The sequence below is a fragment of the Penicillium citrinum genome (assembly GCF_028827155.1).
Source record: "Penicillium citrinum strain IBT 23319 chromosome Unknown utg000009l:1.0-4274883.0:1.0-4276374.0, whole genome shotgun sequence".
Lineage (NCBI taxonomy): Eukaryota > Fungi > Ascomycota > Eurotiomycetes > Eurotiales > Aspergillaceae > Penicillium > Penicillium citrinum.
The window spans coordinates 1580847-1606707 of record NW_026622694.1 but is presented as its reverse complement, the minus strand read 5'-3'; the positions used below and the strand labels follow the sequence as shown (position 1 = coordinate 1606707).

General features: G+C 48.1%; 12 protein-coding genes across 12 annotated transcripts; 6 read left to right on the top strand and 6 right to left on the bottom strand.

Moving 5' to 3' along the window:
* Nucleotides 1-1340: 1340 nt before the first annotated feature.
* Nucleotides 1341-2833, bottom strand: N7469_010070 (SYLF and SH3 domain-containing protein; the record flags this gene model as incomplete). Its single annotated transcript, XM_056648975.1, has 4 exons — nt 1341-1362; nt 1424-2505; nt 2596-2699; nt 2791-2833. The coding sequence occupies 4 exons, from the start codon at nt 2831-2833 to the stop codon at nt 1341-1343; spliced, it is 1251 nt and encodes a 416-aa protein (XP_056496106.1).
* Nucleotides 2834-3947: 1114 nt separating this feature from the next.
* gem1 (ERMES complex Ca(2+)-binding regulatory GTPase GEM1) lies at nt 3948-5900 on the top strand (the record flags this gene model as incomplete). The annotated part of the gene is made up of 2 exons (XM_056648974.1): nt 3948-3957; nt 4009-5900. 2 exons carry the CDS (start codon nt 3948-3950, stop codon nt 5898-5900), a joined length of 1902 nt encoding a protein of 633 aa, XP_056496105.1.
* Nucleotides 5901-6509: 609 nt separating this feature from the next.
* Nucleotides 6510-8755, top strand: N7469_010068 (WD40 repeat domain-containing protein; the record flags this gene model as incomplete). The annotated part of the gene is made up of 7 exons (XM_056648973.1): nt 6510-6514; nt 6730-6872; nt 6975-7911; nt 7970-8255; nt 8314-8511; nt 8564-8639; nt 8694-8755. The coding sequence occupies 7 exons, from the start codon at nt 6510-6512 to the stop codon at nt 8753-8755; spliced, it is 1707 nt and encodes a 568-aa protein (XP_056496104.1).
* A 342-nt stretch (nt 8756-9097) lies between these two features.
* N7469_010067 (uncharacterized protein) lies at nt 9098-9835 on the bottom strand (the record flags this gene model as incomplete). The annotated part of the gene is made up of 1 exon (XM_056648972.1): nt 9098-9835. The coding sequence occupies one exon, from the start codon at nt 9833-9835 to the stop codon at nt 9098-9100; it is 738 nt and encodes a 245-aa protein (XP_056496103.1).
* A 1069-nt stretch (nt 9836-10904) lies between these two features.
* Nucleotides 10905-11087, bottom strand: N7469_010066 (uncharacterized protein; the record flags this gene model as incomplete). Its single annotated transcript, XM_056648971.1, has 1 exon — nt 10905-11087. The coding sequence occupies one exon, from the start codon at nt 11085-11087 to the stop codon at nt 10905-10907; it is 183 nt and encodes a 60-aa protein (XP_056496102.1).
* Nucleotides 11088-11406: 319 nt separating this feature from the next.
* On the bottom strand, nt 11407-12487 carry N7469_010065 (GPI anchored serine-threonine rich family protein; the record flags this gene model as incomplete). The annotated part of the gene is made up of 5 exons (XM_056648970.1): nt 11407-11566; nt 11614-12003; nt 12075-12215; nt 12287-12365; nt 12436-12487. 5 exons carry the CDS (start codon nt 12485-12487, stop codon nt 11407-11409), a joined length of 822 nt encoding a protein of 273 aa, XP_056496101.1.
* Nucleotides 12488-13215: 728 nt separating this feature from the next.
* N7469_010064 (uncharacterized protein) lies at nt 13216-13524 on the top strand (the record flags this gene model as incomplete). The annotated part of the gene is made up of 1 exon (XM_056648969.1): nt 13216-13524. One exon carries the CDS (start codon nt 13216-13218, stop codon nt 13522-13524), a length of 309 nt encoding a protein of 102 aa, XP_056496100.1.
* A 986-nt stretch (nt 13525-14510) lies between these two features.
* N7469_010063 (peptide-methionine (R)-S-oxide reductase) lies at nt 14511-15209 on the top strand (the record flags this gene model as incomplete). The annotated part of the gene is made up of 2 exons (XM_056648968.1): nt 14511-14775; nt 14836-15209. The coding sequence occupies 2 exons, from the start codon at nt 14511-14513 to the stop codon at nt 15207-15209; spliced, it is 639 nt and encodes a 212-aa protein (XP_056496099.1).
* Nucleotides 15210-15775: 566 nt separating this feature from the next.
* N7469_010062 (uncharacterized protein) lies at nt 15776-17751 on the top strand (the record flags this gene model as incomplete). The annotated part of the gene is made up of 5 exons (XM_056648967.1): nt 15776-15884; nt 15984-16152; nt 16202-16246; nt 16307-16409; nt 16462-17751. The coding sequence occupies 5 exons, from the start codon at nt 15776-15778 to the stop codon at nt 17749-17751; spliced, it is 1716 nt and encodes a 571-aa protein (XP_056496098.1).
* Nucleotides 17752-18365: 614 nt separating this feature from the next.
* N7469_010061 (uncharacterized protein) lies at nt 18366-20299 on the bottom strand (the record flags this gene model as incomplete). The annotated part of the gene is made up of 3 exons (XM_056648966.1): nt 18366-19693; nt 19754-19969; nt 20047-20299. The coding sequence occupies 3 exons, from the start codon at nt 20297-20299 to the stop codon at nt 18366-18368; spliced, it is 1797 nt and encodes a 598-aa protein (XP_056496097.1).
* A 1714-nt stretch (nt 20300-22013) lies between these two features.
* On the top strand, nt 22014-23899 carry N7469_010060 (Zn(II)2Cys6 transcription factor domain-containing protein; the record flags this gene model as incomplete). Its single annotated transcript, XM_056648965.1, has 2 exons — nt 22014-22070; nt 22208-23899. 2 exons carry the CDS (start codon nt 22014-22016, stop codon nt 23897-23899), a joined length of 1749 nt encoding a protein of 582 aa, XP_056496096.1.
* Nucleotides 23900-24097: 198 nt separating this feature from the next.
* On the bottom strand, nt 24098-25661 carry N7469_010059 (hydroxyacid-oxoacid transhydrogenase; the record flags this gene model as incomplete). Its single annotated transcript, XM_056648964.1, has 2 exons — nt 24098-25163; nt 25240-25661. The coding sequence occupies 2 exons, from the start codon at nt 25659-25661 to the stop codon at nt 24098-24100; spliced, it is 1488 nt and encodes a 495-aa protein (XP_056496095.1).
* Nucleotides 25662-25861: the final 200 nt, after the last annotated feature.

Sequence of the window (25861 nt, the reverse complement as noted above, 5' to 3'; positions counted from 1 at the left end):
TATAAGACCAAAGGGAAGCCAGGAGAAGAAGAGGTGGAGGAGGAGGAGAGAGAGGGGATAAGGTCAAGGTACCACCTGAAGAGGAGCGATCATCGAAGCGGGGATGAAAGGGAAATAGAAAATAGAAGAAAGAAGTAGAAAAGAAAAAAAGAAGACAAGAAGAGAAGAGAGCCGAGAGAAAAGAAGGCGAGAATAGCCAAAAGAGCAGGGAAGAAGAAGAAGAAGAAGAAGAAGAAGAGATGAAGTTGGGATGAACTTGTGGAGGCTCCACCAAAAAAAGAAAACGAGAAAGCCTGGAATTTCGACGATCTCTGGGGGAGACTGTGAATTGACGATCGACACGGTACTTCCTCCTCTTTACTTTTAACGGTTTACTTCAACTTTGTTACTTCAACTCGTTACTCTACTTTGTTCTGTCAATTCAATCCCAACTGGTGACAAGTACTACCCAAACTCTCTTTCTCTCTCTCTCTCTCTGTCTCTCTCTCCCTCTCTCAGGTGTCGACTCTTGTGGCACGGTTGGCTCAGAAGAACGCGACGACTTCGCCGAATCGCGTCAGATTAGATCCGCAACCAGTTCTCTCTTTTTTTTTCCTTTGAATATTATCTTCGGTGATGGTTGATATTGAAATTATAGATACAGATACATCTTCAATAGATTACACCTCCTCTTCCCCTTCCCAGAAAGCTACGGACTATAACTAACTCCCCAACCTTGGTCTCACGCTCAATCCACGAGATCTCCCTCAATCCACGGCAGTCCCGTGCTCACACTGAGTCAGGGGACAACATCTTGTCATGTCGCTGTTGTGTGACTCTACTGGCTACGGTAGAACGGGAAAGGGTGTGCTCGTACAATTGATTGGCTTAGGTCATTCCATCGTCCTGAGCGGCCACGCTGGAAATGACCCATGCTCATGGGACGGGGTCTAGGCTGAAGATGATGCTGAATCTGACAAGGTGAATGTGATGTTCTCCGACATGAAACGATCACGAAAACCGTTGATGAACTTCTTGGAAGAAAACAAAGAACGTCAAAGAATGATGTGTAAAGAAAAAAAAAGAAAAGAAAAGGAAAGGGAATCAAAGCACTCGGACCGAAACTCTAGGAACATGCAAAGCCGTCGAGATCTCCGTGAATCCCGCGGAGCAAAAGAACCATCGTGACGAGAATGAGAAACTCCAGCGCTCAAGGTATGAAGCGATATCCAAAAGAAAACGAGAGAAAAGAAAATGCGCCCAAATATATTCAACGAACCCAATATCCAAGACCCCAACCGATTCATCCCTTCTTCAAGTATTCCTATGTCTCCCACCGTAACAACGGTTCCCTCTTCAATCTAAGAGGCATCGACGTAGTTACTGCATGATATAATGTCAGCTCAGCTCAACTCATCTAGCTAATGTCAAAGGGACTGCTTACCTAGGGAAAATGCCCACACGGTCACCAATGCGGCCAGTCCACCAATCTTCCGCCTTGTCTGTCCGCTTGAGAATCGTGATGATCTCACCCTTCTTAAATCCGAGATCACCATCTTGATCTGCATCAAAGGTGTAGAGGGCAACAGCTTGGTCGGCACGCAGTCCTGCCCCTTGGCCCGTCTTTTGCCCAAAGACCGGCTTGGGTGCAGTCGGCCGGGTCGGTCGACGGTCTGAATAGGAATAGTCATCATCATATGGCGTGGTGTTGCTGCGGTTGCGTCCTCCGTATGTATCAAATGAATCATTCGCTGGGGATCGTGTGGTCGAAGATCGGCCCAGACCTCCGGATGGTCTGTCATATACATCGTCCGCCCAGGTGTTAGCCCGACGTGGCTTATCGCGATATTCATATTCATCATCATATGTGTTTGAGCGACCTCTTCGGGAGCCCTGACCGTAAGCCTCTCCACGACGTCCCTCCCAGACCACATCATCATGGCTATCATCGTAAACCGGCATGTCATTGTACATAGAATCGCCTCCATGAAGACTACCACCGGCTCCACGGCCACCGTAAAAGGCGCGGGATTGGAGAACACGCATCAGTGCATCTGTAGATGGTGGTGGCCGAACACTACCCGAAAGCAACTGGTTTGCGGAGATACGACTCTGATACATCTTCTCATTGGCATCTTTACGCTCAACCAACATACTACCTTCCAAACTGACACCGGCAAAGAGACCCTTTGTCTTGGAGTATGAGAAGACGGCAGCAACACCCTTGGTGCTAGCAGCACCGGCAGCTTCAGCATTTCTGCCCACCGGTCCAGCCGCAAGAGAGACATTGCCACCTAGTGTGAGGGTACCGACTTGAGAAAATGTGCGAACGGCAGAGGCATCGTTGAGGATGAAGACGAAGTCGGTCAATTCGAACCCAATCTGACCACCTACACCAGCACCGGCGGTCGCGATAGCTGAGGGAGCCGACCAAGAGCCATCAGCCAGACGAGCAACGACAATTCCGGAACCGAATCGACCAGACCCAATAAATCCAGCCTTGAGGACTGTAAGGATGGCAAGGCCCTGGGGTTAAGTGGGAAGAAGTTAGTTGAGCCGCATTATGGGAACCCATGTTCAATCGCTCTGTCTACCCCGCGATCATAAGAGGCATACCTTTGCGCCGGCCAAAATCTCTGGTGGAATGACTTTATCTGGACCAAAAGCCTGCTTTGGGTCCACAAAGGAAGTGAGGATCTTTGCCGCCTTCTTGCATTCACCTATATAGGTTCGAGAGATGGATGTGTTAGCCGGAGATGCCGCACGCGATTGCGGGGAAACAGGCAGATAGTCTGAAAGGGCAACACATACTGCTCAGAGATGACGGGAGAGGATTATGGATCCCAAGAGGCATTTTGGGTGGGAAGGGGGAGAGATTTGCGACAGAGAGGAACAGGCGCAAAGAGACTTGTCAGAAGGACAGGAGATGGCTGGATGATTCGGAGTTGGAGGTTCGGGCAGGTTAATAGGTTAGTCAGTGAGATGGGGCCGTTGTGGGCCTGGCGGGTTGACGCGGGTTCGTGGAGGAATCGGTTTAGCCACTTTAGAATGTATGTACGTAGTATTCAGTAGATGACAGCTAGATTGGATTGATGCAGCAGAAGCAGAAGAAGAAGATTGTCAGTGCATGAATGATGACAGTACTGCAAGTATTGCATGTTGAGTTTACTCTACAATCAGTACGGCCGTTTAGATGTGGCGCAGCACACAGCCTCGTCCAGATATTCAACGTGAACCGCGGGGTGCACGAGGGCCGTGCATGAGATGACCAGTCGATTAGAATCAGTTTGGTCAATTAGGACCCTGATAATGGTGATGTAGAGGTTCAGTACTTCAGTATCGCAATGGTATTCATGAATACTCTAGGCTATTGCCACTCACATCCAACCGGCTTATACTTCTAGTTTACTATAGTTAGTTAGTTGGTTAATACTACCGGTGAGCAAAGGACCTAGCATTCAAGAGATAAGTGTTCAAAAAGATACCATACTCACTGCCAGCAGGTGCTGGTATGCCTAGGTATACAGGTATACAGGTGATTGCGAAATGCTCACACTTATTTAGAGTCCACCTGATGCGAATTGATATTGGGATTTCACCGGTAGTATAGGTATACTAGAAGCAACAGTACGTGAATATACCAAACGCCAAACATTAAATGGCCAGAGCTATTGACCCTGCAAAGGGGGAATAGATATCTCCATCCGAAATGATATAATTCAATATCAGCCTTCTGTCAGATATCCCACAAGCCATGACTTGATGTTGAGTCTATTGTCATTAACTGTTTGTTGCCAATGCCAAACGCCGAGACTCCACCCCAAATGGCTTGGCACTGACATCTTCCAGTCCAGTCCGCCCTTATCGCATCCCCGAGCTCCCCCAAACACGAAACATTTCGCTATTGCCAACTACCACCAATCGGCCATGTCCAGCTCATAGCCTCTCCTCCTAAATAGCCCTTACACATGGCTACAGGTAAGACAAATCAAATTAACATCGCCTGTTCTCCCGCTGACCAACTATCAGTCCGGATTTGCGTCTGCGGTGACGAGGGCACCGGCAAGTCCAGCCTCATCACGTCGCTGGTGAAAGGTGTCTTCGTCTCGAATAAGATTCAGCCTGTCCTCCCACAGATTACCATCCCTCCCACCATTGGAACTCCCGAAAATGTCACCACCACAACCGTTGTCGATACCTCCGCTCTCCCGCAAGAACGTAACAACCTGGCGCGAGAGATTCGCAAATCCAACGTGATCCTTTTGGTATATTCCGACCACTACAGCTATGAGCGGGTCGCACTATTCTGGCTTCCACATTTCCGCTCGCTGGGCGTTAATGTCCCCGTAGTGCTTTGCGCCAACAAATCCGACCTAGCCACGAGCCACAGCGAGGCCCAGGTCATCGAGGAGGAAATGCTTCCTTTGATGTCGGAGTTCAAAGAAATCGACTCTTGCATTCGGACAAGTGCCCGTGAGCACCGAAATGTTAACGAAGCTTTCTTCGTCTGCCAAAAGGCAGTCACTCACCCCATCGCGCCCCTTTTCGATTCCAAGGAAGCCGCCCTGAAACCCGCCGCCGTCGCCGCATTACAGCGCATTTTCTACCTCAGCGATAAAGACAGAGATGGATATTTGTCGGATAAAGAAATTGCGGACTTTCAAACGCGTTGTTTCGGAAAACCTCTGAGCGAGGAGGACCTTGCACATATAAAGGAGACTATCCAACGGAGCTTCCCCGACTCAGTCACTGATTCCGGTATTGACTGCCCTGGATTCATTCATTTGAACAAACTCTATGCGGAGAAGGGCCGCCATGAGACGGTTTGGATCATTCTACGAGCATTCCAGTATACCGACAACCTATCTCTACAGGAGAACTTCCTCCATCCCCGTTTCGAAGTACCGCCTTATGCCTCGGCTGAACTTTCACCGGAGGGATACCGATTCTTCGTGAATCTATTTTTGCTTTCCGACAAGGACAATGATGGTGGTTTGAATGATGCCGAACTGGCATCTTTATTTGCTCCGACACCTGGATTACCCCCATCCTGGGCAGACGGGTCGTTCCCTTCATCAACGGTGCGCAATGAAGCGGGCCATGTCACTCTGCAGGGCTGGCTAGCTCAATGGAGCATGACGACGTTCATGTCTCCCAAAACCACACTAGAATACCTAGCATATCTTGGCTTTGAATCATCAGACCGCAGCAATCCTTCTATCACCACAGCATTGAAAGTAACGCGACCACGCAAGAGAAGACGGCGCCCCGGGCGTGTCGGACGAAACGTGGTTCAATGCCATGTTCTCGGCGGCCCGGGATCCGGAAAATCAGCTCTCCTAGATGCGCTTCTCTCGCGTGGGTTCAGCACGACATATCACCCCACGATTCAGCCTCGGACGGGCGTTAATACGGTGGAGTTACCTGGCGGGAAACAATGCTATCTGATCATGGATGAGCTAGGTGAATTGGAGCCTGCTATTCTGGAGAACCAGGCCAAATTGCTAGATCAATGCGATGTAATCGCCTATACCTACGACTCTTCCGACCCAGACTCCTTCGCTTATATCCCTGCGCTACGGGCCAAATACCCCCATCTGGAAGAGCTGCCTAGTGTTTTCATTGCGCTTAAAGCTGATCTAGACCGGACGACTCAGCGGGCGGAGTATCAACCCCATGAATACACTGCTCTATTGAACATGCCGAGTCCTCCTCTGCATGTCAGCGTGACCTGGAATTCCATTCAAGAAGTTTTTGTGCATATTGCCGAAGCTGCGATGGAACCCAGTACGGCATTCCCGCGTAGTGAAGAGGATGTTGAAGGGAAATGGATGTCGTGGGGAATTGCATTGGGGGCGGTTGTTTGCGCGGGGGCAGCGGCAGTGATGATTTGGCGACGAGTGAGTGGCAGTGGGCAATAGGTGGAAAGTAAGAATTAGGATGTACATGAATAGTGATCAATAATACCCTCGAGCTTTTATTATAGTTGTTTATTGCCGTATTCTTGCAACTCACCACACTTCATACACTTGATCCTGAGTAATCCCGTATATCTGCCAAGGCCAGGCACGAGACTTGCACTTCTCCGCTCGCCTTTTACCCCGGACCGCTGATCTCTGCGCTTCTGCATCTTCCTCTTCTCTTCTTCCGCTTCTCCTCTTTATTTGCATCTCATCTGGCCTTAATTTGCATTAGACAAGGTCACACCATTTCGCATAGAACGATTTTATTTCTTCTTTCTCGCATTCTCGCCTGCACATAATAATTGGATGATCATTGCCCCCCACGTCCGCGGCTGTGCGGTCTCTTCCCCTCATTCTTCTCCGACATCACCAGAGAAGCCGAAAAGCCACCTTGAGGCTCTTTACAAAGATCTAGATATATACATATCCACACCCGTCGAATTGGGACGAACTGTATAACCGTCACTGAAGTATACAGCCCTGACTGTAGCGCTGTCTGCTGCTGTGCTGCCTAGCCCGTGTCACGACATCAAGTCTGTCTCGGTTTAAGTCGAGACCAAAGAAATCATGTTGTAAGATGGCCCTCGTCTCTTCCTCTCTCTTTCTATCTTTGCCCGGAAATTATCTTTCACTGTGCTCTTCCTCAATTCTCCGATTGATCCGTTCTCTTCCATCTTGTATCCGTATGATATCACAGCCTCAAATCCTTGGGAATCACTTTCGCCTCGGACCCTTGGGACAATCGCCCTACAACCATGTCCAAGAATATACTGACCCAAAGCGTTAGTGTCCTTCCACCTCCACCCCCTCGATACACCATCCCTGTCGCTTATGCGGCAGGGGCGGCGAACGGCATGGCGGTCCCTGTTGTTGAGACGAACAACACCATCTCCCATCCGGAGAGCGGGTGTCCTCTGCAAGTCGGAGAAGGTATGTGCATCGCATCGTATCCCAAGTCTCTCAATAGACCCTATCAGTGTCATGCTTTTCTCAGCCGTCAAACGATGCTAATGAATGATGCGCCGCGATCAGGAACCTATACTCTCAAGGATGATCTCCTTCTCGCTACACCACCCCCACACCCATCCGAAGCACCCATCGTCAACCCCAACCCTCTGGCTACTTTACCAACTCCTCCCACATGTGGTGTGAAGCTATCGTTGGTTAGCCTAGACTCGCGCAAGCAACCTCCGACTTTCCTGAAAACGCCTGTCGTTGCACCGCCATTCGGAGATGGAAATCCCGCACTGGCAGCCCCGGTACAAGCAGCAAAGGATGCGCTCAAGAGACGCAAACCTAAGAACAATATCATTAAGAGTAGCTCCTCATTTGTGTCCCGAGTCATTACTCATGAGACTTCGGCCAAGCGTTTGGGCGAGCGCGATCCCAATGGTATCTTTGCCTTTGCCAACATTAACCGAGCATTTCAATGGCTAGACCTGAACTCAGCACAAAAGGAGGAACACCTTACCAAAGTTCTTTTCACCAAAGCTCACATGCTCTGTCATGACATCAATGAATTGACGAAGACCTCCTCACATCTGGATATTGTGATGGGTTCTTCGGCTGGGGATATCATTTGGTATGAACCGATGTCACAGAAATATGCCCGCATCAATAAGAACGGGGTTATTAACAACTCCCCCGTCACGCACATCAAATGGCTACCTGGGTCCGAGAATCTCTTCCTTGCATCGCATGCAAATGGCGTTATGGTGGTTTACGACAAGGAGAAAGAGGATGCACTGTTCACGCCCGAAGTGACTCCTCCTCCCGATCATGATCCCAGCAAATTTCCTCTAGAGGTCTTGAAATCGGTGCAATCGAAGAATCAAAAAACCAACCCGCTTTGCTACTGGAAGCTGGCGAATCAGAAAATCTCCCATTTCTCGTTCTCTCCGGATCAGAGACACTTGGCAGTGGTTTTGGAAGACGGTTCTCTCCGATTGATGGATTATTTGGAAGAAGAGTATGTTTTGACTCCATATTTCAAACGATATCTTCCTGCTTTGCTAATGCTCAATTAGGGTTCTTGACATCTTCCGAAGCTACTACGGCGGTCTAATCTGCGTTTGCTGGTCGCCCGATGGCAAATACATCGTCACTGGTGGCCAAGACGACCTCGTTACTATCTGGTCTTTCCCAGAACGCAAGATTGTTGCTCGCTGCCAGGGTCATAATTCCTGGGTTTCTGCGGTTGCATTCGACCCGTGGCGATGTGATCAAAAGACGTATCGATTCGGTAGTGTTGGCGATGACTGCAGACTCCTCTTGTGGGATTTCAGTGTCGGAATGCTTCATCGACCTCGCGCGGTTAGTTTCGTTGCATATCAAACCTACCCGCAAAGTTATTGAGGCTAACTTTCAACAGCATCAAAGTACTGCTCGTAATCGAAGTAGCGTTATCTCACCGAACAGACAATCACCTCATCGTCATCGTGCTGATAGTGGTGGGAATCGCGTTCGATCAGACTCGGAACGAACTGAAAAGCTTGATGGTGACCTCGATCCCATGGCTAGCCACCCGGTTGAACCAAGAGCAAGAACCGCTTTACTACCGCCGATAATGGTAAGTTCACCATGAGGATGGGCTTTCATCGCATATGCTGATAATGGTGTAGTCTAAGATTGTCGGCGAAGATCCTATTTGCTGGCTAGGTTTCCAGAAAGATAGTATTATGACATCTTCTCTTGAAGGTATGTGGTTACTGCAGGGCTTATGTGGGAATCGCTAACAGGAAATAAAACCAGGCCACATTCGTACCTGGGACAGGCCAAGTGACAGTGTTGTCGGCCATGACCATCGCCTTTGAAAAGGAATTTTCCGAGGTCGGCTTCAAGGTAGGACGGTGAATACGTTGGCTTTGCTATTATGATTTCCAGCGTTTGGGGACTGGGCGGTTTTCCAGTCTCATAATTTCAGATACCCAGTTGATTGAGCAGGAAATGTGTTTGTATGTGATTGCTTCTAGTAGCTAAATGAACAATCTAATCGTCCTTTCAATTTCCTATTTTTAAAGCTTTGAGGAACCCAAATCCTGCAAATTGATTTCCGTAGTACACAAAAGAAAAGTATCACGAAGGGCCTGAACGGTCGTCAGCATCAGCATATAAAAAATGACTGTGTATGAAGAGACAAGGATAATGACTGGGATTTAACGCACAGAAAGCCGATACTTCTCATTAATAGCCTGATAATCATCACCCGCAAGCATATCACAGAAATGACGAATAGAAGGGTAATGCACAAGAGAAATCTCATTCCACCCCTCCGAACCCCGAACACCGTCTTGCATCTGCGGTGCAACAACATTCCCAACCAACTTCGCGTCCCCGCCACGTTTGCCCGCGACAGGGATAAATGCCTGACCGTATTGGTAATAGCTTGTTTTCCCATTTGGTTGGTGGAAATGTAGGAGATTGAGCATTGTTACGGGACCGGTGTGAGTTTTCGTGAGTTCATCCATGAATGATAGGAGTGATGGGGATATTTCGAGATTTTGAGATGTGGATTTGCTACCACCCGAAAGAAATTTGTTGAGGGAACCTGTTAGGGGAATTGATGAAGATTGCCTTTTAAGGGTTTCATTGTGGGTTGGATAGCGTTGGAGGAGTTTTGATGGTATTCCGGTTGTTATTTTGTATTCGGTTGTAATTGTGTGCCGAAGATTGTTGGGAATTGGATCTGGTGTGTTTGGGTTGCTTTCGAGGAGGAGTAATAGATCCCATTTCTCTGTTGCGAGCGGGTCATTGTCCAGGATTGTTGGGTGAATTACGGTGTGTCGAGGACGAGATGCAAGTATGATTTTCGCCGATTGTTGCAGTTGTCGAAGGAATGATTGGAGATTGGTGGTTTTTGTGAATTTGAGTAGGTGTAGAGTACAGATAGGCATAGTTTTGGTTTGAGGATGGATTGTACGTTGAAATTTTATGCTTCAAATTATTTTATCGCAAACTTTTTTTCTTTTCTTCAGGGGTCGAGTTCAAGGCTGATTGATATAAATTTCCAAATTTATAATTGTTGCTGGTGGATGATTTCACTGCGGGGAAATTGAAGTGGGTCGGAGATCCCGAAGTGCCGAGGTTGCTGGAAAGCCAAAACTTTTAATTTGAAGTTGCCAGACAGTACTGGACCAAAGGTTATTAAGTAGTTATAATATGCACCTCTTTACTTCGTAGGATAAAATGATATTTACTGAAAATGTGGGGCATAAGGCCACTTCAACGAGGAGTAGATTTCAGCGCGGATTTTGACTCAATATTAGATGAGTGAAGTCTATGCAAGGATTTATACGGTGGTATTCGATGGTGCTGTCTACTTATGAGATTAGCGTCCATGCAGTAATGGAGGAGATTCTCAAAATGATTCTCATGTTGCAGCTAGGCCTCGCCAAGCTCGCCCCCAAAACCCGAAAACCCGCCCACGAAAACCCAGCCGCACGGGTGGGGATGAACGCTTAAGCCGGTGTCGAGTGTTGTCGTTTTGGGCGTTCGATTTACCGTCACTTAGCGTTGTGGTGTAGTTGTGTATTCAAATATTACTGTACTAATCCTTATTATACGCAGACAGGGTAGCATTATTCAAATTTAATAGTTACAGGTTAATATTGTAGTTGGGACATGTACAATATAATGATAAGGTCAAGGCTTGTTTGATTACAGGATTTCCTAATCCCTGTATGCTCCAATATGTAGAATATCAATTGAGGAGTTAATACACTAAACCGATGTACTTCAAGTCCAATTCATTATCCATTTTTGCCAGGAACTAGTAGTATACTATCAATTAAACCCAATAACAGCAAAACGATCCCGAATCAATTAGATTGTTTCCCTCCAAAATTCAATCAAGCTGCATCGAAAGAATTGTAATGGACACCTTCGAGTTCCGAGAAACGTCCAGCTTATACTAATGCCAGTGTTACCCCCAGTCAAAATATACGATCCCTCCAATTCGAGATATTAAAGAGCAAGAGCGACAAGGCCCAAAAGAAGACTGCCGGCATGATTGGTAGGCATCAATAGTCCTGCCGCGTTCGAAGTAGTGGTAGTGGGCTCCTCCGTTGTGGTGGAAGTCATGGCCTTGGTGTGATGAGTAGTAGTTGAGGTCTCTGTGGAAGTAGAAGTATGAGTCTTTGTTGTCATAGTGGTCTCAGTAGTGGTTTCTAGGAACGATGGTCAGTGACTCGCCACAACTATTATAGCGGGTGAATTTGGCGATGAAACGAGATTGGAAGCCAAGGGTGGCACCATTAACTAACCCGTGGTGCGCGTGGTCTGTGTCTTTGTGCGGGTATAGGTGCTTGTAGTAGTGGATGTTGGGGAAGTGGAAGTAGTGAGAGTGCTGGTAGTCTTTGTATGGGTAGTGGTAGTGGTAGTAGGAGAGGAAGTGGTAGAAGTAGAAGTAGAGGTAGAGATAGATGTAGTGGTAGGTGTAGAAGTCGCTGGTGTGACAGAACTCGTTTTAGTGGAACTGTGCAAAGTAGATGATGACAAGGCCATTGATGAAGTAGAGTATGCTGTTGTGAATGTAGTGTTCGAGATAGAACTCGAAGTTGAAGGGGCAAATGAGGATGTTGTGAAAAATGACAATGAAGAGGTAGAGGTATGCAACGTAGGGGTTGCTGTGGTAGAGCTAGATGTTGAATAAGGCAAAGAAGAAGAGGTTGACGCACTTGTAGTAGAGGTCGTCAAAAGAGATGTACTAGTATGGGTAGAAGTAGAGAGAGGTGATGCAAAAGATGAAGATGTGGTATAGGAAGACGCACTGATGGAGGTGTGAGTGATGGTCGGAGAAGTAGAAGGAACAGTCGAAGATTCAGTAGCAGTGATCGACGCTGATGAAGAAGTCATGGATGTTGAAGCAGTGACAGAAGTGGCAGTTCCAGAAGCAGAAATAGAATCGGTGGCAGAAGTAAAATCGGTAGCAGAATCAGTTGAAATGCCAGTTTCCTTACCAGAAATGGAACTCATTTTATCATGACCAGCCACTTTGAATTGCGATGACTGAGCCAATATCGCCTGGTTGGTGTCGGAGACAATATTGACTTGATAACCACGACTGTAGTGATTCTCGTGTCAGTACCGGTATAGTTCTATTGGCAAAATATTGGAGCCACGGGTCCGTTTTACCCAGTATCAACACCATCCATGCTCTTGGCCTTGATGGTGTACGATCCCTTATCCTTCGGGACATCAGAGGCTACGAGCTCTTGGGTAGGTGGATAAACATTCTGATTAACGAGATAAATCGAGAAGGTTTCGGGGTCGGTTCTATACTTGGATTCAGCGGAGTTCGAAAATGCCGACTAATAGCGTCGTAGGTTTGTTGTGAGGAAACAAACTCCACAGCCTGCCATTTCACCGTCACAGATTTGGAGTTGTCAACAGACTGTCCGACTTCCGGCGAGGTAATAGTGAGTCCTAAATCATGTATGTTAGAACTATGCTCCGTGTGGTTTGGTTATCTGTTTGGTTATCTCGAAACTCGTACCTGCAGCTGTGACTGCGAAGACGATCAGGGACGAAACGGTTGTAACTCGCATTGTGAATGATTAGCCTATTTTCTCTAATGCAGCCACTACAAAAGAAAGCATGCACTATGAATCTTCAGGTTTGCGAGGCAGGAGATGGTCAGGTTGGGGAAGAAAGACAAAATTGGGAGGGGTAACAATGTTTTATAAACTTCATATAACTAATAATCCTCATTCGATTCCACAACATTCACTGCTCAGTCCATTCTGGCTTTCCTGTGTACCAGGGTATTCATGATGCCTCAATGCGTCATGTCTCGTGCTCTAAATACAAGGGAGTACAAGAAGCAGCCAGCAAGGGCCGTACGCCTCTACTTCCTAGACTAAATCCATAGCTCACCATGGATGGTACTCATTTTGCTCTCCAAGGTACGGGTGTTGTTACTGCATGAATCCCAAGTCAGCCTACATTGGAATTATTGACAGGCAAAGTAGTGCTGCACAGCTGATATCATTGCGACTGGCCGCGCGTCATAGTTCCTGTGCAGTACCTGTCCATATTGAAAGCTAGCGGGATTTTCTTGCAGTATTGGGTTTTCGCTTTCAGATGGATTAGTTTGATGACTTCTTCGCTGGGATCACCGCTGCAGCCCATCCAACTTGAGCATTGATCACCAGGATGGCGGAGATAAGCCTTTGTCTGACTCCAAATTTCATAACCGCATGAAGCTGGGGGCATTGTTCTCCACGCTATAGACCAGGGCTTATAATTTGCTCTAAAATCGCTGAAGAGGCTATACATGTCTTTCCTTGTGAAGGCCCCAGCTTTTCCCAAAGCAAATGTGAGGCCCACGAGACAGGCGATCTACTGCATCGCACTACCCGTTTGCAACCCCTGGGAGATCCAACTAAAGATCAAACAGTATTTGCCCCAAGGCCATAGCGTCTCGGAACAGCTGGATTCCCTGCGCTTGGTCTCGGATGACAGCCATGAATCTGTGTGGGACAAAAGCCAAGTCTACGGCAACTATGTTTTCAACTTGACTTCTACCTTCACGCAACACGAGGATATCGCTACAAGTGTCGGTGCACCTCCCGTTCAAAATTGAGAGTTCGTCACTACGAAGTAGCTTTCTTTTCTAATTTATTCTGCTTATTCCGAGCCGCAATATGGCCGCGTGGTTATCATCTCGACATCACTCTTTCGTATCCTAGGATACGTACTACTCGCATGGTGTTGGCACAACCTCGGATCGGAATCGTCTTGATTGGGCTTTACTCGGATTGAATTCAAATATGTCTATCGGTGCTCTGCATTGCACATCGGGGGTTGTGATATCCTCGTCAACTGATATTGCAGTTGCTCGGCTTTGATGCGTATCTATGATCTCCGGAAACTTCTTCATTGTAAAATATATCGGCGAGTCTGCCTTTACACTGTGCGTCGCGTTTTCGAGGCATCATTGAACGTGAAACACTTTTCCAGCTGATAACACCTATCAGCTGTTTCTCTGTGGGAGAACCAGTACCATTACTTCCTGGTAGCGCCTCGTATCTCATCATACCAACTTTGGATTATATAAATTCAAGGTTGATTAGAAGCATTAGAAACAGTTCTTCCCGGAATAATTAGTGACGGTACTAAGTAGGTAGGAAATTGAGACTTTTTGACTTGAACACCTTCGCAACCCAAGCTCAGTATGTTCAATTGAAGCCAGGCTTGTGGCGTATTAGACTTGCATCTTGGAATTCCCAAATTAAAATGCTTGTCCTATTACTAGTAGTAACTATACAAAGGTAATACCAGTGTCCTTGCTATGTGCTGATAGTATTGACTCCGAGTACATGCAAATATAGTGCTGAATTATAGTTGTCGAACTAATCTCTTCAGCTTCACGATGCTCATGACCATTCTACTATCTGATAACTTTCTCAAACTGAATTGATGTCGACTTTGATGTTTGCATGGCCTGAGTAGTTAGGAATACTTCAAGCTCCCCGCGTGATGACGTAACCGTCCTCGCCTTCGAAGTTGACGCGCCCCTCAGCGACGATGACTGCACAAACTATCAACGTTTGATCGACGTTTCTCTCTATGCGACATCAGATATTTCGAAGCCTTCAAGCGCCCATTAGGCAACTCGGACTTACGCAGCCCATTTCATCAGCCAGGACTTACTCTATATTTTCAAAGAGGGCTCTCGGCTCGACAACACGCGTGAAAGCACTCCGCGCTGCTCCGACTTTCTCGATCCTAGGTGCACTTTTCGGGTCAAGCAGCAATTCCACAGATAAAACCGAGAAGATGTCTTTTCCTGACAACCGCTCGGAGGAACAGTGGAGGACCGTTCTCAATCCTGGTTCGTAATCGCATTGTGACTCATCTAAAAGCAGACCTTGCTAATTGCCACTGGACTCAGAACAATTCAGGATTCTCCGTGAAAAGGGCACTGAACGTCCTGGGACTGGCGAATATGACTCTCACTATCCCTCGAAGGGTGTATACAACTGTGCTGGCTGTGATGCGCCTCTTTATACAGCAGACCACAAGTTCAAATCTGGCTGTGGGTGGCCCGCTTATTTTGATTCGATTCCCGGTGCTGTCAAAAGAAATGTGGACAATACCTTTGGCATGAAGCGCACTGAAATCGTCTGCAGCAACTGCGGAGGCCATCTTGGACATGTTTTCGAAGGCGAGGGTTTCCCAACACCGACGGATGAGCGGCATTGTGTGAACAGTATCAGCCTGCGGTTCTCCGAAGATGCTGATACCAAGCCCAAATCCAAGGCTTGAGCAGATATATGACATTTAAACATATTTAAGGTGTTCTAGAATCGGAGAGAGAAGTATGATTTGAGTACCTTGGGGCTCCGGTGCCACATAGTTTCTAGGTGGGTTGTTAGTAGAGCAGGTTGATTGAACATTTGTAAATCATTTAACTTGGAAATACTGTAAGGTACTTCTTCTGATGCACTGCCTACTGGCAAACAATGAATGTTTTTGGTTACAATTTTTGCACAAATATGGCCCGTTTACATGGGATCTTGATATTGATTTTCCCATAAATCTCTCTTCTGATCTCGATGATCTTGATGGTAATATAGATATTAACGACGAAAGACCAAATTTTCAAAATATTCAGCTCTGTTTACTTCCAGACATCTACCCTTGGCAGTTTCACTAATTTCTCTTCAGGGTCAAACATGAAATATACTCCAAACTGCGCAATTGGCTCCTTCCGCCCCGCCGAGTCCCACTATAATTTTGCAGCCTAAGGCCGCTCTGCCGACCGCCACCTGCGCATTGCGGGTTGCCATTGTTTCTCCTTTCTCATCATCTCCTTACAGTACCAGCAGATTATGTCTCGCCGTGCTACCCCGGGTCAAGCTGCCCAGAATCAGCAGACTATCAAGAGTCTGCTAAAACTCGAGCCCAACAAAGTATGCGCTGACTGCAAGCGCAACAAACGTCAGTTTCAATTCACCCCCCCTCGTCTCCGAGCGGCCGGCCATGCGATACAACAACCTCTCTGTTATGTCAGACGTACTAACATTTGTTTGACTATAGACCCGCGATGGGCGTCTTGGAATTTGGGTATATTTGTCTGCATTCGTTGCTCGGGTATCCACCGTGGTATGGGTACACATATAAGTCGGGTTAAGTCGGTCGATCTGGACGCCTGGACGGATGAACAAGTACAGAGCGTGCTGAAATGGGGCAATGGACGGGCCAATAAGTTAGTGAGAAGCAATTGATTTTATCGGATTTGTGCTCATGCTGTATAGGTACTGGGAAGCCAAACTCGCGCCGGGCCACGTTCCGTCGGATGCGTAAGTGATTGCATTTATATGATAACCAGGGGGGGTTCAATGCTGACGGAGACATTGCAGAAAAATCGAGAACTTCATTCGAACCAAGTACGAATCTAAGCGATGGGTCATGGACGGTGGCATGCCTGATCCATCTACCCTGAGTGAAGGGGACGATGATGTGGTAAGTGAAATGCGGCCCGATACCTTCTGAGCAATAGCGACTGACCTACCAGCCTCTTGCGGTTGTCCAGGAAAAAGCGAAGATCGAACGGTCTGCCTCTCAACGAGTTGCACCTCCCCCACAACCTGCGCGACAGCAAGCCTCCATTGACCTGTTTGCCGATGATGATATGATCTCCGCCCCGCCTAGACCTAGCACTACAGAGCCGTCTACTCGCGCACCCCCACCCCCGCGACAATCCCAGCCCGCACAACCTAAGGCCCAGCATAAGCCTGCTGATTCATTGCTTGGGTTGGACTTCTTTGGTAGTGCTCAGCCGTCCACGGGGAGCCGGCCAACAAGCACCTCATCTACACCCGCTGCGCCGAGTGGCATGTCTCGTCCCGACTTGAAGCAGTCAATCTTGTCTCTGTACTCGAAACCCCAGCCTGCACCTGTCCAGCATGAGCGGAACAATTCATTTGGCGATATGGCCTCTCCCCAGGCCCCCTCATCATCTTCCAACATGGGTGGCTTGACTGATGCTTTCAGCGGATTGAGCTTTCCCTCTACCACTTCGCCTCCACCAAAGCCAGCCGAGAAGCCCTCTCCATTTGCCAATCTAACTAATTTCGGGAACCCAAAATCGACACCTGCTGCTCCAAAGGTTACCTCTCCTGCTGGATCAGCCAGTGGCGATCTCTTTGCAAGCTTAGCTTCACCAACCTTATCTGCAGGAAAGCCTCAGTCTCGAACAGCGTCTATCTCATCGAACTCCCAAGATTTTGGTTTTGGAGGATTCTCTTCACCACCATCCCAGCCTAAGCCCAACCAGCCATCCTCCTCACTCTCCAATGATCTCTTTGGTCTTTCTTCTCCAGCCGCTGCCCCGGCTGCACCTGTTGCACCTCCCAAGCCTACTGTGACATCGCCGCAGCAGGAAATGAGCTCTGCCTTCAATATATCTAGCCCACCAGTGCGGTCTCCTCCGCCCCAACAGCAGCCTCCGAAGTCTGATATTCCCTCCGCGACCGCTGCCGCCGCAGGAATTATGGATCCTTGGGGCGGTAATGCTTGGAGCAACCCCGACCCAGTACCCGCACCCGCACCTGCCCCAGCCCCATCATCCACCGCATCCATGATGAAGGTTCCCGACACTCTCACTGCCAACGACATCGGCAGTGGCTGGGGAGCACCGGCTCCCAAGCCTGCCCCTACCGTTGCAGCGGACGAAGATTTCGGCGGCTGGACCAGCGCTTCTCCCATTACCCCTTCGGCTGGTGCAACGACCGGCAACAGCTCAACCAAGCCGGCTGGCGGGTTTGGCGGAGCGGATGACCTTTTCTCCAATGTTTGGGAGTAATTGATCTTCTTTATAGTGAATGGAGAGCCCTACATGATAATGTCATTTTCACACCCTGTCTGTTTTTCTCATCTTGCATTGGTGGTCACGCTTTGCACATTGGCTATTGCATGGTGTCCGGTGGCCTGAGTCTTTGCTTTGCTTTACACCCTATCCCCTCCGATTGTTCATTTTCACTTTCCTGGCTTTTCTACCTTGTCAGTTCGTCTTGTATAATCTATGAACGACAGGGACATTAGAGTGCTATATAGGTGCAGCCAGTGTTAAAACGAAGTTAAAATACCACTATATACAAGTATGAATTCGCTGCATTGGAACTACCGATTCCACGAAGTAGTGCTATAACGTCAACATAGTTTTCTTTTTACGCTTAGAAATAATATGGATTCTCAAAGTGATATTCTGCTACCAAATAGAACCATGTTCGATATCTTGAAATCAGTCCGTAGTGATAAGTTAACTTCCTAATGAAAAGCATATCCCTGCTGTGGTTGAAACTCAGCATTGGGTTTCATGCATGAAGGGCGTTGAGCGAGCAAGCGAAAGAGGCTGTACGATCCTTAATATTTAAACCTTGAACAGAAACCATGACAATGTGTCTGCAATTGCTGAATTCAGAGTGTCACTGCGCAAGCACTGAGGACGCCACCTTCCTTTACCAAGTCAGTTGTAACCTCGAGAGAAATACCTCGATCGATGCCGAGAATCATCAAGGCTTCTTTTGAAGCTTCGTGCTCAATTTTGAGAGTGGCGTCAGTTGTGCCATCTTTAGTCGCCTTGATATCTGTGAGATCGCCGGCGGCAAGGAGCTTCGGCGACACCGGGGCCACTGTCATGAAGTTGATATTGACACCCTCGCGACCAAGAATACTTCCCACAACGCCGATCTTGCCCGGCGAATCATAGTTCTCGCAGATGAGAAGTGTACCTTTTGGCTCAAAGAGGGCTTCAAATCGGCCCAAGCGAGTGATTAATGGTTGATCTCCAGAACATGTGCCAGAAATGATTCGTTGTTGGTGAACTTGAGGAGTGCCTCCGACATTATCGGATGCATTTGGTGCACGCGAAGAGGCACGAGATGGTGGCCGAGCTACGAGAACGACCAGTGATGAATAGGATGACTCTTCAGTCGGGTCTCGAGACCGCTGTTCTGAGACAAAGATTCCACGTTCGCGAGCTACCAACTCAGCATTCACAATGTTGATGTTGAGTCCTTCTGTACTGCTAATAGGAGACAGTAGACCCTTGATGAGTGCTGCGAATAATGGTGTTGTATTGTGGATCCCGGCTACCTCACCCTTGTAAATCAGGTCAAAGGTGTTTACAGTCATCGATCCCCCGGGGGTGCTAGCGTAATGTTGGGTATATAGACTGCCCATCTTTTCGACAAGACGTACAAACGGCTGTAGCTTTTTGTACTCTTCCGGTAATATGATAGGTGCATTGACAGCACTTCGAGGTAAGGAACCGTTGAGAATCTCAAGTACTTGCTCACAGACATCAACAGACACATTCTCCTGAGCCTCGATAGTTGAAGCTCCAAGGTGAGGCGTCACGACAGCTCGTGGGTGAGCAACTAATTTGGCAGCTGTAGAGTCTGGCACTGGAGGCTCAGAGGTGAATACATCCACTGCAGCACCTCCCAAATGACCTGACTCAAGAGCTGCCAGGAGGGCAGTCTCATCAATGGTGCCACCTCGTGCTACATTCAGAATGCGAGATCCGGGTTTCATCTGTGCCAATTCGCTATCACTGATCATACCCCGCGTCGACGCAATCAATGGGGTATGGATTGTGAGAAAATCAGCCAAGGGAAGGAGTTCTGATAGAGACGAGACCAGTGTGACTGACGCAGAAGCTGCCACGGCTGGAGAAGCATATGGGTCCAAGGCATATACGTTCATACCAAGTCCCTTCGCCAGACGAGCGACAGTTAGACCGACTGTAGTGCAAGGCATAATTGTTTAGACATTGCCTTTCGTTTATTCGCAAGAGATCATACCTTTGCCCAAGCCAATGATTCCTAGAATCTTGCCTTTCACCTCTACCCCGACAAATTTGCTTCTCTCCCATCTTCCATCTTTGAGGCTGGCGCATCCCTCAGGGATCTTTCTTGCCATTGACATCAGCAATGCAATCGTATGTTCCGCAGCAGCTCCAATATTCCCCGAGGGCGAGTTGACGACGACAATACCAAGCTTGGTGGCCGCCTCAACATCTATCAAAGTAGAGTAAATGAGATTCATATCGGTTTCTACCTGATCTCCCAATCCTATCATTCTATGGAGAACTTACCAACATTGTCCACGCCAACACCAGCTCGGGCAACAACTTTCAGGTTCCGAGCAGCACGCAAGAGAGTGGCAGTGACTTTTGTCTCTGAGCGTACCAGTAAAGCCTCATAGTTTGGTATAATCTCTAGGAGCTCATTAGGGGTCAGGCTCTTGCGTTCGTCCACATCCAGAGAGCTTCGCAACAATGCCAGGCCATCCGGAGACAACTTCTCCGGAACAAGGACCTTGGGAGTGGCCTTTTTGAAAAGAGGCATAATGCTGACAATGAGACGAGCCTTGTGTGAATAAATGATTCAAGAGAGATGAAGTTCGAAGTCAATTGAAGAAGCGCAGCCTTTATAAGATTCCAGAATTTATGGAACCACCAGCTCTTGTCAGCAACTCCGTTCCTTCCTTTTTTAATCAGGCTGGTTTGAAGCGAGAAAAAAAAACAACTCAAAATCGCGCGGCAGGCGCGCCCCAGCGAGATCGCACCTCCTACTTCAGTTGAATCTGGCGAAGTTTGCAGGCAAACCTCGTCGACGTCCAATCATCGCCAATCGCAGAGTGTCAGCTCGTAGTACAGAAGTGAGTTGCGCGCGGGGTAGACGGGGTGCGTCATTCATGATTGGCGACCCGGCGCGATGTCGGTGGTTCACAGGGGCTGGAACCTTTTATGCTTCTAAGTTAGAGATAGCATGACGAAAGAAGTAGCTAAATCTACTAGGTAAATCGCCGATGATTCTGATAATGCGGGAACTGCTCCACAGCCCTAAGTCCCGATTTGGGCTGTGTTGAGACGCTTCCACAACCACTCAATTATTGATTAGGACGACTGGCAATGAGAAGAAGCATAAATCGGTCTAAATGTGTTAATGAAGATAGCAAAAGGCATCGTTCCATCATGTGTTGAGCTTGGTATGCACCGCATGTCTACTGAGGTTGGTTCATCTTTGCGTGCCTTTTTGCTGAAGCAACATGGACGGTGATCATTGACTTCGTGATTGACTATCTTTTTTCAATCTGAAAACTGCATTCTGGGATTTGCCTTCAAGGTGCTCTGCTTATCGAGATATTACACTGGTGTGTTGTAGGTGAAGTCCAATTCTCAAGGACTGTCCGTGGCTCTTCCTAGACATAATATCCAGGTACGAGTATCTATGCTTCTTCATTCTTTTGGGTGGTTTTCATGTGCCTTTCTTCTACTATTCAATCTTATTGCTTTCCTTCGAAAATATGCTCCAGGGATTTTGCGATATGACTGATTAGCCAGGGCCAAACTGTTCATAATTTGGACCTCCCTTTTTGCAGGGTCAACCATTTCCTTGGGCGCCCCTTCGATGATCTATCCTAGTGGTTAATAACCTTCGCTGATTGAACAGGCTTCAGGCTTGGAACCTTCTTCAATCAGCAGGAGAAATTACTATCACTAGGAAACAACTCCCCAAAAGAAACTGTTCAATGTCCCAGAATCTTGGCAAGCCCATTGCCGAGGATCCTTTTGTTTCCCTTTTTACCGTGCAGGACGCCATTGACGATCATCTCGTGTCCGGAGGGTTTAAAATAGAATTCGACCCCAGATCCACTAAGCAATACGATCTCCGTATTTAAACTAACAAGATGAGAAAGGCTCTAGAGCCCAACGGCTCCAAGGCTGAGGACCAAGCGTGCGTGGCGCGAATCAAAGAGACGTCCATCTCCACCGCAACCTGTCGGCTGGTCTCCGAACATCTCGTAATTCAGCCGCTTGTCATCTTGTCTTCTTCAGGTTCTCTATCACCCTCCTTTTTGCCCCGTGTTCCACTCTATTCTGCCCCTTCGCCCCTATTAGTCTCGTCGGTCTTCTGCGATCGCATGAAGAAATCTGTTCAAACGACTGAAACAAACGGAGGTTGGCACCAACGGTACCCCTGTCAGCTCATCATTTATTTGAAGACCGATGCATCCCTCGGCGCGATGACTTAGGATTGAATTTGCCGTTATTCAATCATGGTAGGAGTACCACATAGTACTGGTTGTTCCCTGTGTCGTGAAAGACATATTAAGGTGAGTGTTGACGCTATCAGATGCAATGAAAAAAGCCGAAGGGAAAAAAAAAATGGCGAAGAAAAACAAAAACAAAAGAAACCCCTCTTCAATTACCCGTCAGACGAAAACATGCTGATATGTTAGGATGAAAATAGTGTGATGAGGCCGTTCCTGAGTGCACGCAATGTCAAAGATATGGCCGGACCTGTCCAGGATATCGTCGCACATTTCGATTTCAAGATGAAGGTCCCAGTTTGGCTCGCCGCCATCGCACTCCTCGAAGGCGAGGTCGCGGGGCTTCGACAGGGCCCGCGAGTTCAACGCCAAGCACTACGCCAAGTGCCACGGGCCAAATGGAACCCTTAGATTCCATCGACAACGATAAGACCATGAGTGAAGACGACGATGCAGGCGTTGCGACGATTGTGCGTAATAATGCGATAGCTTTAATGCGTCGACATTCTGCAGCTGTATCTTTAGACGAAAGTGTTTCTCCGTCTTTAGTACGCAAAACCTTCAAAGCAGCACAACCACAACTATTTCTGGATTTCATCAGCGCATCATTTCCAACTCTTTATTTTCATAATCATTTTCGAGCTGGCAATGAGCCTGGCTTTGCTGAATACATTGTCTTGAATTTCGGTCAAGATGCATTTATGGACTCCGCGATCTGCTGTTTGAGTTCGGTGTATCTCTCTCATCTCACTCAAGATCAAGCTCTTCTCAGGACAAGTCGACGTATGTATGGCTTGTCTTTGCAGGAAGTGATCCGCGCCCTGGGTAAGCCTGACCGAGCCATGTCCGATAATATGGTCTGTACAGCTATGATGCTGAGCGTGTTTGAAATGTATGCGCAGACTAGCCCCGGTGCTTGGGTCATTCATTCAGATGCTGTGAAACAGTTAATGATGCGCCGTGGACCTGCCCTTCATGAATCTGGTTTCGGACGCTCATGTTGGATCGCTTTTCGAGGATTTCATATTGCGACTGCCGTCTATCAGGGCAAGCCCTGCTTTCTGGACCAGGAAGACTGGCAAAATTATGCCACCAAAATTATGGCGGAGGACGCCCGGAAACCGGGCGAATGGTCTGCTTATGCAGTTATTTCGGACAAAGTGTTTATGGAGATTGCCAAATGTCCACGATATATCAGCGAATCCCAGGAGGTTCTTTCCGGTCGCACTGAGGCAGACGAAGATGCCGTGGAAAGGCTGCTACAACGAATACAAACATCCTCTTGCACATTGAAGGCCCTGAATATTCAACTTCGCGCCTCAATCAGCGCTCATGGTCAGCGCCAGCAAGGTATCATACGGCGGCCAGAAGCCTTTGTTGGACCTGTCCCAGAGATCTTCCCAGAAACAGGGCCCTCTTTACTTCTCCGGGGATCGGAGAGTATCCTTGACACACTGGGTCAGCTGGTAAACCGTATAGAGGACCAAAGGCGTTTTCGCCTTATAGAGAACGTCTCGCCAGAATCGACGATAAATACACCAAGTGACGGCAGTATTGACACTCCCTCTCCTCCATGTGCAAGGCCAAAAACTTTCAACCTGCCCTTCCGTATATACTCTGAGCTTGGCCGAGGTCCCTCACAAACATCCGATCGTAATGATCCGCGCGCAGTGATTTGGCTAGATCGCGTTGCCTCCTCTATGGGGATGCTGGGAACAAAATTACTACCTGGAGAGGGAGAGACTATTACCTGCGTTGAAGATACATCCCCGAGCCATCGATGGCTCCTTGATACCCAAACTTTTGTTACCGGCCCATGCGTATCTCCAGAATTTCTTCCTTCCATTTTCTTTTCCTTCCTGTTTCTAATGAAGGGATTCCCAGACTTTTAACTGCAATCTAGCGAATAGTAACCGGGCTGTTACTGTAGAGCGAGCATACTTAACTGCAATCTAGCGAATTCAATTTCGGAAATTTTCCGCCCCTCGCAAATATTCCATGATACCAAGGTATATACATTCAACCGATCATTCACCCTCAACTCCTGGCCCAACACGTAGAAGCATAAAAAACCCCTAAATATTGAGACTCTAGTAGTCCAAAGATTCCTCCAAAAGACGCCTCAATTCACCCTTTTCAGCCTGGAGCTCTTCACTTAAGTTCGGTGCCAACATAAGTACTCGTCTCTGAGGAAGAGTACCCTCGACAAGGCCATCAATATCAGAAGCCTTGAATCCCAGATCCTTCAGACCACGCGGCTGATCGCCCAATTTAGCCAAGAACTCAGCAATTGCGTTTCCAAGGACTTCACCAGCACTCTCACGCTTGACATTGGAGATGTCAACGCCGAAGGCCTCAGCAGCCGCAAGATGACGATCGGGGTTGGATGCGGCGGTAAACTTGAACACGGCGGGAGCGGTAACCGCGACTGAAACACCGTGTGGAATAATAGGGTGGTCGACCGCATATCCAGTATGCTTGTAACCGGGATTTTGGCTGGAAATGGGATAACTCATACCGTGGCAAAGATGTACGCCTGCATTTCCAAATCCAATACCTGCCAGCGTAGCGGCGAGAAGCATCTGTGACTGCGCTTCATGGTCCTCCGGGTCACGAACGGCGCGAGGTAGATATTTGACAGTACTACGAAGAGAGTGAAGGGAGAAGATATCCGAGATTGGGTTTGCACCTTGGTAGGCAGGGCGGTTGATGGGGTTAGTAGGGCGGGGAGTACGCTCATTGTAAGGGATTGCAGTCCAAGACTCAAGGGAGTGGCACAACACGTCTAGGCCTGATGCGGCATGGACGGCAGATGGCATGGTGCGTGTGTTGAGGGGATCACAAATTCCGAGCGTTGGCTTCAGATTACGGTGCGCAATGCCTGTCTTCGCTTTCTTTGAGACTAAATCGAAGATTGCGGTTCCCGTTGTTTCAGAGCCTGTGCCTGCTGTTGTCGGAACGGCAACGAGTGGGAGTAGAGGCTTGTCAACTGGGCGACCTTTTCCTAGAGGTGCGTTGACGAAGTCCAAGAAGTCGGCTTCAGGGTAAGCGGTATATAAGTTCATAAGCTTCGCGGTATCAATAACAGAACCGCCTCCAACTGCCAGGAAAGCATCTGGCTTGTAGGGCTTCGCGAAATCAATAGCCTCTTTGACTCTAAATATGGGTAAAATCATATTAGCTGGTTGCGACGAATTTCTACACGTAGTGGAGACTCGGTATTAGAACTCACGAGCTGTCCTTAGGCTCAGTTCGAGTCTTGTCATAAATGGTGAACTCAATTCCTTCCTTGGTCAGACCCTCCACAGCCTGCTTCATAGCATCTAGTTTCGTAACATTAGAATCGGTCACAATGCACACGCGCTTGGCTCCCATATTCTTGAAGTCCATGCCAACCTCTTTGGTCGAACCGGGACCGAAACGGATACTGGATGCGGCCATTTCAAAAGCGTACTCCTTCTCACGCGATGGATCCACGGGAGTTGCCAAATGACGACGAACGTTGTTCATCATTGAAGGGGTCTTATGGTGATGGTGATGATTGGGATTCGAGTGACAAGGGCAGTTAGGTGGGTGAGTGTACTGCACTGTGCGCAGCAGATTCAAGGCCCGGTTGGCAGCCGAAGGGGCCACTCTGATAGCTGGTGTGACCATTCTGCTCTCTGGGGACTGTGATATGGGGAAAACAGGAGATAACTGAAAGACTGGATGAGAAGAGAAGGTAAGGAAAGGGGGAAAGGACTGGGAAATTGTTCAAGGTGAGGTTGAAATGGATGGCCAATTGGAGAAAATGGAGAAATGCGGGGGTTCTTCGTGGGTTGCTTAGTTCGGCCTTCTGTCCGAGGACCAGCAGT